This window comes from Sphaerodactylus townsendi, linkage group LG13 (genome assembly GCF_021028975.2).
Source record: "Sphaerodactylus townsendi isolate TG3544 linkage group LG13, MPM_Stown_v2.3, whole genome shotgun sequence".
Lineage (NCBI taxonomy): Eukaryota > Metazoa > Chordata > Lepidosauria > Squamata > Sphaerodactylidae > Sphaerodactylus > Sphaerodactylus townsendi.
This window is the reverse complement of record NC_059437.1, coordinates 53833635-53846841: the sequence shown is the minus strand read 5'-3', so window position 1 is coordinate 53846841 and position 13207 is coordinate 53833635. Positions and strand designations below refer to the sequence as shown.

Genomic DNA, 13207 nt, shown 5'->3' with positions numbered 1-13207 from the left:
ATGAAACCCCTACAGATGGTGCTGGCCAATGGGCAACAGGGTAGTAACTCAAGGCTCTGTGCTGGGGGGGGGGGGGTCCTGACCTCCCACATCCCCACCCCTTCAAAGGGGGGGAGGGTAGAAGAAGAGAGCGTGACTCCTGACTATATTTGTACCTGCTCTACCTGGGACAGGCACCTGACTCCAAGCAGCAAAAAATCCAAACTTCACATACACGCTACAGGGATCGGTGCTATCAGTCACAGACCAGGAAAGGGATTTGGGCGTCTTAGTTGATAGTTCCATGGGAATGTCAACTCAATGCATGGCAGCTGTGAAAAAGGCAAACTCTATGCTGGGGATAATTAGGAAAGGAGTTGATAATAAAACTGCAAGGATTGTCATGCCCTTCTATAAAGCCGTGGTGCGACCACACTTGGAGTACTGTGTTCAGTTCTGGTCGCCACATCTCAAAAAGGGTATCGAAGAGATAGAAAAAGTGCAGAGAAGGGCAACAAGGATGATTGAAGGATTGGAACACCTTCCTTATGAGGAGAGGCTGCAGCGTTTGGGACTCTTTAGTTTGGAGAGGAGACGTCTGAAGGGGGATATGATTGAAGTCTATAAAATCATGCATGGGGGAGAAAATGTTGACAGAGAGAAATTTTTCTCTCTTTCTCACAATTATAGAATCAGGGGGCATCCATTGAAAATGCTGGGGGGAAGAATTAGGACTAATAAAAGGAAACACTTCTTCACGCAACGTGTGATTGGTGTTTGGAATATGCTGCCACAGGAGGTGGTGATGGCCACTAACCTGGATAGCTTTAAAAGGGGCTTGGACAGATTTATGGAGAAGTCGATTTATGGCTACCAATCTTGATCCTCTTTGACCTGAGATTGCAAATGCCTTAACAGACCAGGTGCTCAGGAGGAGCAGCAGCAGCAGAAGGCCATTGCTTTCACATCCTGCACGTGAGCTCCCAAAGGCACCTGGTGGGCCACTGCGAGTAGCAGAGAGCTGGACTAGATGGACTCTGGTCTGATCCAGCTGGCTCTTTCTTATGTTCTTAACTCCTACCCACCTAGCAAGGGATGCGAGAACCACTCCTTGCTTGGCTCCAGTGAGGCTATGTCAGTGATTCAGGAGCCCAACTTGGACTTTTGCCCAGTGCCCCAGCATCGCTAAGACTGTCCTAGGAATCTGTGTAACTTTATAAAGGTTCCCGGAATGTATTCTGGGGACGACAGTCAAGCCCGTAACTCTCACCCTTTGGAAACTGAATGGCAAAGAAAGATGGGCAACGTGTAAGAAGGGCCATTTATGACTGATCTCTCCCCAGAAGACAGTCTGAGAAGTTACTGTTTTCAAACATGGCAATCCGGTACCTCCGAAACACCTACGGCTGGCAAATGTCAAGAAAGATGGAAAAAGGTGTTAGAAACCAGTTTTTTATTATTATCATCTGTCATTAAGCTCCAGCTTAACAAGAAAACTTGCACATGATTTTGGTTCCACGTTTCATGCTGTCGGTGGCCTTTTTCCCCCTGCAAAAATGCTTATTCTCTCTCTCAGTAGAAAACATATATTAAAACAGAGGCAAAAATTTGTAAATCTGGCAGCAAAGTGCTTTAACGAAACAGCTCTTCCCGCTCCCCTTCACTGCCCGGGGCCTGACAGGCTCTTGTTCATGAACTGCCTCTTCACAAAACAGGTCCACCACTGAAGGGAAAAAACAACAACAGAAAGGTATTTTTTAAAAAAGGAATGAAGGAAGAACAAGTACTTTGCTTTGCAATTAGACATACTTGAAGACACAGCAATGCCACCAACAATGGCATCTCGGTTTTCAGTCCTACCACAGATGTCTCATCATGAAGAAGAAGAAGAAGAAGAAGAAGAAGAAGAAGAAGAAGAAGAAGAAGAAGAAGAAGAAGAAGGAGGAGGAGGAGGAGGAGGAGGAGGAGGAGGAGGAGGAGGAAGAATAGAATAGAATAGAATAGAATAGAATAGAATAGAATAGAATAGAATAGAATAGAATAGAATAGAATAGAATAGAATAGAATAGAATAGAATAGAATAGAATAGAATCTTTATTGGCCAAGTGTGATTGGACACACAAGGAATTTGTCTCCGGTGCATATGCTCTCAGTGTACATAAAAGAAAAATACATTTGTCAAGAATCATAAATCATAATCATAATCATAAGGAGGAGGAGGAAGAAGAGGAGGAGGAAGAGGAGGAGGAAGAGGAGGAAGAGGAGTTTGGATTTATATCCCCCCTTTCTCTCTACAGGAGACTCAAAGGGGCTTACAATCTCCTTGCCCTTCCCCCTCACAACAAACACCCTGTGAAGTAGGTGGGGCTGAGAGCGCTCCAAGAAACTGTGACTAGCCCAAGGTCACCCAGCTGGTGTGTGTGGGAGTGTACAGGCTAATCTGAATTCCCCAGATAAGCCTCCACAGCTCAAGTGGCAGAGCTGGGAATCAAACCCGGTTCCTCCAGATTAGATACATGAGCTCTTAACCTCCTACGCCACTGCACGAACCCTGCACGACCCAACAACCCATGCACGAAACCTGCTGGGTGATCTTGGGCTAGTCACAGTTTGTTCAGAACTCTGTCAGCCCCATTTACCTCACAAGGTGTCTGTTGTGGGGAAAGGAGCTTGAAAGCCACCTTGAGTCTCATTACAGGAGAGTTAAAGGCGGGGTATAAATCTAAACTCTTCTTCTTCTGCTGCTTTACCACTGCCCTATTTAAATACAGTAGTTATCAGACAAACACAGCAGTTACTTAATTTAAAAGATAGAGAAGAGGCAGCATCTCTGTCCATTCAGCAACCGTAAAGAGGACCTAACCACAGGAGAGAGCATCTTACCTTGCTGCTCCAAACAACTCTAGAAACCTTGGCATGGATAAGGGCCATAAAATATTGGCTGCATATACATTTTCTAGTGGGATCCAATAGCTATATTCCCTCTCTGTTATCAGATCACTTTATTTCAGAATGGTATACTTTGATCTTTAGAAAGGTTGAAGCTATTGGTTTCCCCTTGGAATCACTCCTTATGCTCACAAAGGTGGAAGCCTTCAGACTAGTTGGATCTTGATTTTCATAATTTGACACGTGCTGCCAAGACAACCTTGTTCCTCCTAATTGCCATTATTAATCCCATGCGAGCGTAAGTGAATTATGGCAGCATATCTTCAATAGCTGACATCCCACCCAGAGGAGAGCCTTGGCTATTGCAAGATGTAATGTGCTGCCATCAGCTCTGCTGGAGGGAAGATTTAAGAATATGGAACGTTCTAAAAGAGTTTGTTCATGTGATATGACTACGGTTGAAACACTTGACCATTCTTTGTTTCTATGCCCTAAATACAATAAGATACGCATGAAATACATGAATTCCATTTTTTTGCAATGTTCTCAGTGGCATGAGTGTTATAAGAGACCCAATCTCCTGAACAGCTCTGATGTGCTCTTTTGTGAAACTGGTGCAAATTTTATACTGGAAATGAGTAATTTTAACTGTATTTCTTAACCTTGTTTTGTTTTAAAAATTTGTCCTGTTTTATATGCCAATAAAGGCTTGTGTTGTTGAACAACAGTTTTGCAGCACTGAATCTTACCTTGCTAGGCTTATCGCTCTGGGGATCAAAGACCTTTTCGCAAAGTCGCAGCCCAGTTTCTTGCCTCAGTTGCTGCAAATATGCTCGCATCACCTCTGAAAATAGAGAGAAATATGGCCAGCTAAGACCAAATCACATTTGAGCTTTGGTTCGGTCAGCGCAGGCTCCAGGGAGTGAAATTCCTGGGACAAATCAGCCTCTCCTTCATTTTTATGTGTGCTTACTGGGGTTACATTGAAAATGAACACAAAAAATGGGGGAGGAGAAAAATTTCAAGGCGGAACCGACCAGGCAACCAAAAAATTTGGAGAACAAAAGGACTTATATATGGAATTATCACTGTCAATTTTTTAAAAAAGCTAAAATTATATTCCAAAAAACTTTCATCAAATTATAAATACATGCAGTTGTTAATGTTTATAATCCAATTTAAAGCTTTTGGACTATAATTTTAACTGACAGCTGTAACCGACAGCGAAAGCGCCATACATAAGGTCCTTTTCGACCCACAATGTTCGGGGCTGAGGTCACTTGTCCTGGTTTGGCAAACAGGAGCGACTCCTTTGCATTCAATCCTGCATTGTGGGGGTTTGGGATTTGTCCCTCCCACTCTCTAGACTCATAATTGTGATGTGCTTTCCCAAGAGAGTGCTTTCGACAGCCAGCTTACAGCTATATATGGCAGTTCCCCTACAAAACAGGCTGGGAAGTCCTCTGGCAGGCTGAGCTAGCAAGCACGCACTCCGTCAGATAAAGCTTCAGAATAACGGTGACACCGTTGAGAAAATGTTGCTTCAACTCAAAATATCCAAATGAGTGTGGGAGCTCAGGAGGTGCAAAACAACCCTGGCTCAGTCCAAAAGAGCAACAAAAATAAATGTCAGGACAGCTAAAAATGAGACTGACAGATCGGCAACATCAACCAATGAAATGCACTGTGAGCCCTTAAAAGGGTACTGTATAGCAGACCGTAGTTAACAACCTCACCCCTGCATTCTGAACAGCTGAAGCTTTTGAAGACTTTTCAACAGCATCCCTGTATCAGTGCCCAATATCTACGCACGTTTACTCAAAAGCAAGACCCCCGGACTCCAGTGGGACTTGATTCCAGGAAAGCATGCCCAGAATTGAAATTCCTGCCCCCAGGGATCAACCAAAGCCTGTGGATCCACTGAAATCTCGTCTCACCGTCTTCTTGCTTGTTGCTGGGTCTGGCATAGAGAGCGTTGAGTGGGAATCCTGGCTCTCCAGGAATGGGGAAGTTTGTGATGCCCAGGGTGTACATTTCTTTTTCTCCTTGGCCTTTGGAATTACACTGGAAACAAATAAAGCATATGCGAGAGTCATCCCTCCCTTTAAAAAATGAACATAGCCAGAAGCATACGCATGCCAGTTTCTCTCAAATAACTAGCCCATGGCATTTTCTGCTACCATGACAAACATCCCTTTTTAATGTATTGTCAAAGGCTTTCATGGCCGGATTCAACTGGTTGTTGTGGGTTTTCCGGGCTGTGTGGACATGGTCTGGTAGATCTTGTTCCTAGGAACAGTGTGGCCGTGGTCTGGTAGATCTTGTTCCTACCAGACCATGGCCACACAGTCCTGAAAACCCACAACAAACAGCCCGGAAAACCCACAACAATCCCCTTTTAAGTTTGCTGGCCTGCTGAAAAAGCAACATAGGGCAACATTAGCGGCTCCCAGACTCTGAGGCCCAGTTCAGGATTTACTCCACTCCTTCAAGCCTCCAACATTTCTTCTAGCAAACTTCCAATAAGTCATCATAAAATATATACCACACAATCCCCTTCCATTCTAGACAGGAAGTACTCTGTAGCAGACAGGAGCAATCTGGGAAAGGAAGGGAGAGGCTCCGCTCTGATAATGTTCAAGTGAACAAACAATTCAAGAATGGAACATGGCTCAACCCCTTCCTTGATCTGTATTGGTAAGTGCCTAATGTTGTGCTAGATGCTGTAAAAAAAAAAAGAGCTTCCGATAAAACTTTATAATTTAATCCTTGCTAACTCTGGTGTTTAGCCCCTAAAAGATCAGGTCTTGACAAAGAACACATTTCTGCCCTTTTTGTTTTATGCCATTTTGTTTAAAACTCCACTTTGATACCTTCTGCAGTTTTTTCAAGCACTCTGAGATGTAGAGGGTGATGTAGATCAAGGTTCGGTCAGCCTCATTCTAGGAAGAAGTTGAACAAACAAACAATGCAACTCACTTTAGCTCATAACAAGATTTCACCTCTTTCCCTGGTACTTCCACCCCCAGCCCACCCTAAGCTGCAAAGCTGAATCCCAGGTTAGGGATCCACAACCGTCCAGAGAAAGATACAAGAGTGGGAATTAGGCAATAAAGCCTCCCATTCCTGGGGGCAGCGGCCGCTTTTAATTTGCAAAATCCTGCCCATCCTTTTGTTACACTCAGGTTAGTGTTTTGTGCCGTACTTCTACGTGCCTAAGTAAAAGCTGCCCTCTGTCTGGAATCTAACACCTGCAGCACAAGTATAGCAGACATCTTACAGAAAACGGTCTTACCTTGATTTCATAATTTTTAAAGAAGACGTTTGCTTTGAAGTAGTAGATGGCTTCATCGATAATGTCTGTGTCTTTGGCTGCCAAGAAAAGGAGAAGGAAAGTATGACTCCGAAGGCTCATGGAAGGAAAGATCCCGAAGAGATTAAGGAAAAGTTGTCAAACATGCCTCACCTGGCTTGTGGCCTGAAGAAGCCCTTAAGGCAGCCCCCCCCCCCCACTGCAGGCTCGCCAGTCCAGCCCTGGCACCACCCCAGTACAGCCAAGGCAGCCCCCCTCCAAAAGGCCTGGCCCAACCAAGTCACATTTATATCATATCCAGCCTTCGTAACAAACGAGTTTAACACCCCTGCATTAAGGTATCCGCATACCAGGAGAGATGCCATAAACAAGAACAGTTGGGTCACATTATTTCCTGTGGAATTCATGGAGACTTGATCTCCAGTAAACATGTACATGACTGAAGCTTTAATTTTAAACTTTATTGACATTGTTAGCATGTTCATCTTCTAGTCATTACCCCAGAGTCCAAAAAAATGCTTTATGCATATTATTATAAGCTTCATATGCATTACCTATTTTAATGCCAAATGTTTGCTAATTGCTCACAACTTCCACAGCTTCAATTTCTTTAGAAATGGATTAGCTGTTTGCCTTAATTATGCAGGTTAAAACATACTATAATGATCAAAAATACAGGAAGTATTGAAACTCATAAAGAAACTGCTTGGACGCTGAATTTTAAACTTTAAGACTGAAGCTTTGGTCTTAGATTGGTTAATAACATGAGGAAGATTCATACAGAGCTATTCAACAATGGGCCGGGGGTCACATGTACATCAGGGTTGCCATACATCAGAAGCGACTTGACAGCATATCTCACTCTCTCTCTCTCTCTCTCTCTCTCTCTCTCTCTCTCTCTCTCTCTCACACACACACACACACACACCCCACACCCTGATCAGTAACTGAAGTTGTCGGCAGGACTGACTGGACGCCAGGCAGAAGTTCTACCACTGAGCTACGGACCCTCCTGAATCTTGATCAGAACTTTGACTTAGCAGAGTCAATGAGGAGATATGGGAGGAGAGATTACAAAGAATGAACTTACTGCTGTTTGTTTGATAAAACTATGAAGAAAATACAAGGGGGAGGGGGAAAGGGGGGGAAATGTATTGTTTGAAAACGAATGAAGAAGAGTTTTAATATAAAATGGAATATTCAAATGATACAATAAAAAAATAATTTAAAAAAGTACTTTGACTTAGCAGCACCTCTTCAGATTCTCAGACAGAAAAAAAGTTTTTTCCCCAACACCTGCTACAAGAGATTCTTTCACGGGAGATGTTGGTGACTGAACTTCCTGTAAAGCATGAGTTTGTGGCTAAGAGACCTTTCCGCTAACTCCCTCTCCCTCTGGCTTTGCCACGCATCTTTTTTAAACCAGCAAAGAAGATACACAGGAGGCTCTGCAAAGCTCTCTTTTGAGAGGGCCGTGCAAACTTACTTTCTCTGGGCGCAGGACCCTTGAACTGACTTTTAATTGGCAGCAGGGCCATGTTCCCAATCAGTTTGGTGTCCGGGTCCATCAGCATCGAATGGTAGGCCTGCGTCAGAGAAGAGAGGGTTGTGAGTGACTGAAGGGAGAGACGACGCGGAAGGGAGAAGCTGCTGCATTTTGCAATTTTCTCTGTCAAAAAGCCGAGGACTGCAAGGCTGGAATAAAGAGCTGGCCACCAGAGGCGTACTGGGGGGGAAATGGCACCTGGGGCAACACCTGCTCTGGGTGCCCCCCCCACCCCCGCATGCCCCACTTACCTTAGCCAGTGGTGGCCGTCCCAGGCAGCCTGTTGGACCGGGCCTGGTGGGCTGGGCTGAGGGGTCCCTGGCGGGCTGGAGTAGCTGGGCCGGGAGCCTGCCTTGAGATGCCCCTCCTCCTGAAGGAGCAGCCTGGCAGGACTGGGCTGAGGGGCGCCCGGTGGCGGCCCCATCAGGCTGCTCCTTCAGGCCTGCTGAGAGCCCCCCACGTGATCCACAAGGGAGCAATGAACCAACAATCTAGACCAGTGTTTACCAACCTTTTCGATGTCACGGTACCCTTGACCTCACTCTTCATATCTCATGGTACCCCTGCCATCCCCTCACCTTCCCCTCCCAGTGCCCCTGCTTGCACCACCCCCACCATCCCCTCCCAGGGTGAAGGGAAGAACTGGGGGGGGGGGGAGGAAGTGGCTGCTGACCTTTTGGCAGGCCCTGCCCTGAGCCAGCTCCATGTCTTTGCTGGCGCCGGCAGGAGACACCACAAAAGTGGGGGGGGGGGGGTTAGCATTGCCACGGTACCCCTGGGACATGCTCACGGTACCCCAGGGTACCACGGAACCCTGGTTGAAAATCAATGATTCTAGACCAACAGTCAGGACTACAGCAGCCTTGTAGCAACCTCCAACGTAGAATTTTTAGAAACAAGACTCTGACTTGGCCAACTAGCTCAGGGAATTCACTGCCACAAGGCACAGGGCTGGTCACCAACACACACAGGGACTTTTACCGAGGGATTATACAAATTCACGGATTTATCAACAGCTAATAGCCGGACCTGTTAAATGGAACCCCAATCTTCAGAAGCAGTACACCTCTGAATACCAATTGCTGGAAGTGACATCAGCAAAAGGCAGCGGTTGACTTCAAGTCCTGTTTGGATTTCCCTAATCCTTGTAAGAGACGGGATGCTGGACTAAAGAAACCTTAGCTCACATCCGGAAGGGCTTTTCTTACATATATCGAGACCCATATTTCAAACACTGCTGGTCATTTTTGTAAAAAGATATACCAATAGTGTTCTCCTATTTGTTTTAATGAATTAATGGGTGACTACACAATAGTATTTACATAGAATCATAGAGTTGGAAGAGACTCCCAAGGGCCATCAAGTCCAACCCCCTGCCATGCAGGAATAGACACACAGTCACAGCACTCCTGACATATGTTCATCCAGCCTCTGATTCAAAACCTCCAAAGAGGAAGACTCATGCCACCTCTCACCCCCTCTAACCCCCCCCCCCTTTCCTCCCAGGTTTGGAAGAAAATAAAACAGACAATAATTCTGATGTATTGTCGAAGGCTTTCACAGCCGGAATCACTGGGGTGCTGTGTGGTTTCCGTGTGGGGGGGGGGGGGGGTGGGGGGGGGGGGGGGTGGGGGGGGGGGGGGGTGGGGGGGGGGGGGGGTGGGGGGGGGGGGGGGTGGGGGGGGGGGGGGGTGGGGGGGGGGGGGGGTGGGGGGGGGGGGGGGTGGGGGGGGGGGGGGGTGGGGGGGGGGGGGGGTGGGGGGGGGGGGGGGTGGGGGGGGGGGGGGGTGGGGGGGGGGGGGGGTGGGGGGGGGGGGGGGTGGGGGGGGGGGGGGGTGGGGGGGGGGGGGGGTGGGGGGGGGGGGGGGTGGGGGGGGGGGGGGGTGGGGGGGGGGGGGGGTGGGGGGGGGGGGGGGTGGGGGGGGGGGGGGGTGGGGGGGGGGGGGGGTGGGGGGGGGGGGGGGTGGGGGGGGGGGGGGGTGGGGGGGGGGGGGGGTGGGGGGGGGGGGGGGTGGGGGGGGGGGGGGGTGGGGGGGGGGGGGGGTGGGGGGGGGGGGGGGTGGGGGGGGGGGGGGGTGGGGGGGGGGGGGGGTGGGGGGGGGGGGGGGTGGGGGGGGGGGGGGGTGGGGGGGGGGGGGGGTGGGGGGGGGGGGGGGTGGGGGGGGGGGGGGGTGGGGGGGGGGGGGGGTGGGGGGGGGGGGGGGTGGGGGGGGGGGGGGGTGGGGGGGGGGGGGGGTGGGGGGGGGGGGGGGTGGGGGGGGGGGGGGGTGGGGGGGGGGGGGGGTGGGGGGGGGGGGGGGTGGGGGGGGGGGGGGGTGGGGGGGGGGGGGGGTGGGGGGGGGGGGGGGTGGGGGGGGGGGGGGGTGGGGGGGGGGGGGGGTGGGGGGGGGGGGGGGTGGGGGGGGGGGGGGGTGGGGGGGGGGGGGGGTGGGGGGGGGGGGGGGTGGGGGGGGGGGGGGGTGGGGGGGGGGGGGGGTGGGGGGGGGGGGGGGTGGGGGGGGGGGGGGGTGGGGGGGGGGGGGGGTGGGGGGGGGGGGGGGTGGGGGGGGGGGGGGGTGGGGGGGGGGGGGGGTGGGGGGGGGGGGGGGTGGGGGGGGGGGGGGGTGGGGGGGGGGGGGGGTGGGGGGGGGGGGGGGTGGGGGGGGGGGGGGGTGGGGGGGGGGGGGGGTGGGGGGGGGGGGGGGTGGGGGGGGGGGGGGGTGGGGGGGGGGGGGGGTGGGGGGGGGGGGGGGTGGGGGGGGGGGGGGGTGGGGGGGGGGGGGGGTGGGGGGGGGGGGGGGTGGGGGGGGGGGGGGGTGGGGGGGGGGGGGGGTGGGGGGGGGGGGGGGTGGGGGGGGGGGGGGGTGGGGGGGGGGGGGGGTGGGGGGGGGGGGGGGTGGGGGGGGGGGGGGGTGGGGGGGGGGGGGGGTGGGGGGGGGGGGGGGTGGGGGGGGGGGGGGGTGGGGGGGGGGGGGGGTGGGGGGGGGGGGGGGTGGGGGGGGGGGGGGGTGGGGGGGGGGGGGGGTGGGGGGGGGGGGGGGTGGGGGGGGGGGGGGGTGGGGGGGGGGGGGGGTGGGGGGGGGGGGGGGTGGGGGGGGGGGGGGGTGGGGGGGGGGGGGGGTGGGGGGGGGGGGGGGTGGGGGGGGGGGGGGGTGGGGGGGGGGGGGGGTGGGGGGGGGGGGGGGTGGGGGGGGGGGGGGGTGGGGGGGGGGGGGGGTGGGGGGGGGGGGGGGTGGGGGGGGGGGGGGGTGGGGGGGGGGGGGGGTGGGGGGGGGGGGGGGTGGGGGGGGGGGGGGGTGGGGGGGGGGGGGGGTGGGGGGGGGGGGGGGTGGGGGGGGGGGGGGGTGGGGGGGGGGGGGGGTGGGGGGGGGGGGGGGTGGGGGGGGGGGGGGGTGGGGGGGGGGGGGGGTGGGGGGGGGGGGGGGTGGGGGGGGGGGGGGGTGGGGGGGGGGGGGGGTGGGGGGGGGGGGGGGTGGGGGGGGGGGGGGGTGGGGGGGGGGGGGGGTGGGGGGGGGGGGGGGTGGGGGGGGGGGGGGGTGGGGGGGGGGGGGGGTGGGGGGGGGGGGGGGTGGGGGGGGGGGGGGGTGGGGGGGGGGGGGGGTGGGGGGGGGGGGGGGTGGGGGGGGGGGGGGGTGGGGGGGGGGGGGGGTGGGGGGGGGGGGGGGTGGGGGGGGGGGGGGGTGGGGGGGGGGGGGGGTGGGGGGGGGGGGGGGTGGGGGGGGGGGGGGGTGGGGGGGGGGGGGGGTGGGGGGGGGGGGGGGTGGGGGGGGGGGGGGGTGGGGGGGGGGGGGGGTGGGGGGGGGGGGGGGTGGGGGGGGGGGGGGGTGGGGGGGGGGGGGGGTGGGGGGGGGGGGGGGTGGGGGGGGGGGGGGGTGGGGGGGGGGGGGGGTGGGGGGGGGGGGGGGTGGGGGGGGGGGGGGGTGGGGGGGGGGGGGGGTGGGGGGGGGGGGGGGTGGGGGGGGGGGGGGGTGGGGGGGGGGGGGGGTGGGGGGGGGGGGGGGTGGGGGGGGGGGGGGGTGGGGGGGGGGGGGGGTGGGGGGGGGGGGGGGTGGGGGGGGGGGGGGGTGGGGGGGGGGGGGGGTGGGGGGGGGGGGGGGTGGGGGGGGGGGGGGGTGGGGGGGGGGGGGGGTGGGGGGGGGGGGGGGTGGGGGGGGGGGGGGGTGGGGGGGGGGGGGGGTGGGGGGGGGGGGGGGTGGGGGGGGGGGGGGGTGGGGGGGGGGGGGGGTGGGGGGGGGGGGGGGTGGGGGGGGGGGGGGGTGGGGGGGGGGGGGGGTGGGGGGGGGGGGGGGTGGGGGGGGGGGGGGGTGGGGGGGGGGGGGGGTGGGGGGGGGGGGGGGTGGGGGGGGGGGGGGGTGGGGGGGGGGGGGGGTGGGGGGGGGGGGGGGTGGGGGGGGGGGGGGGTGGGGGGGGGGGGGGGTGGGGGGGGGGGGGGGTGGGGGGGGGGGGGGGTGGGGGGGGGGGGGGGTGGGGGGGGGGGGGGGTGGGGGGGGGGGGGGGTGGGGGGGGGGGGGGGTGGGGGGGGGGGGGGGTGGGGGGGGGGGGGGGTGGGGGGGGGGGGGGGTGGGGGGGGGGGGGGGTGGGGGGGGGGGGGGGTGGGGGGGGGGGGGGGTGGGGGGGGGGGGGGGTGGGGGGGGGGGGGGGTGGGGGGGGGGGGGGGTGGGGGGGGGGGGGGGTGGGGGGGGGGGGGGGTGGGGGGGGGGGGGGGTGGGGGGGGGGGGGGGTGGGGGGGGGGGGGGGTGGGGGGGGGGGGGGGTGGGGGGGGGGGGGGGTGGGGGGGGGGGGGGGTGGGGGGGGGGGGGGGTGGGGGGGGGGGGGGGTGGGGGGGGGGGGGGGTGGGGGGGGGGGGGGGTGGGGGGGGGGGGGGGTGGGGGGGGGGGGGGGTGGGGGGGGGGGGGGGTGGGGGGGGGGGGGGGTGGGGGGGGGGGGGGGTGGGGGGGGGGGGGGGTGGGGGGGGGGGGGGGTGGGGGGGGGGGGGGGTGGGGGGGGGGGGGGGTGGGGGGGGGGGGGGGTGGGGGGGGGGGGGGGTGGGGGGGGGGGGGGGTGGGGGGGGGGGGGGGTGGGGGGGGGGGGGGGTGGGGGGGGGGGGGGGTGGGGGGGGGGGGGGGTGGGGGGGGGGGGGGGTGGGGGGGGGGGGGGGTGGGGGGGGGGGGGGGTGGGGGGGGGGGGGGGTGGGGGGGGGGGGGGGTGGGGGGGGGGGGGGGTGGGGGGGGGGGGGGGTGGGGGGGGGGGGGGGTGGGGGGGGGGGGGGGTGGGGGGGGGGGGGGGTGGGGGGGGGGGGGGGTGGGGGGGGGGGGGGGTGGGGGGGGGGGGGGGTGGGGGGGGGGGGGGGTGGGGGGGGGGGGGGGTGGGGGGGGGGGGGGGTGGGGGGGGGGGGGGGTGGGGGGGGGGGGGGGTGGGGGGGGGGGGGGGTGGGGGGGGGGGGGGGTGGGGGGGGGGGGGGGTGGGGGGGGGGGGGGGTGGGGGGGGGGGGGGGTGGGGGGGGGGGGGGGTGGGGGGGGGGG

The 13207-nt window shown here is 59.7% G+C and overlaps 1 protein-coding gene across 1 annotated transcript; it reads right to left on the bottom strand.

Moving 5' to 3' along the window:
* Positions 1 to 1417: 1417 nt before the first annotated feature.
* Positions 1418 to 8151, bottom strand: ARPC3 (actin related protein 2/3 complex subunit 3). The gene is made up of 7 exons (XM_048513866.1): positions 7979 to 8151; positions 7668 to 7876; positions 6164 to 6240; positions 5742 to 5810; positions 4806 to 4932; positions 3618 to 3712; positions 1418 to 1702 (listed from the first exon to the last, which is right to left on the bottom strand). Exons 1-7 carry the CDS (start codon positions 8149 to 8151, stop codon positions 1640 to 1642), a joined length of 813 nt encoding a protein of 270 aa, XP_048369823.1. The 3' UTR covers positions 1418 to 1639.
* Between the last annotated feature and the right edge of the window lie 5056 nt (positions 8152 to 13207).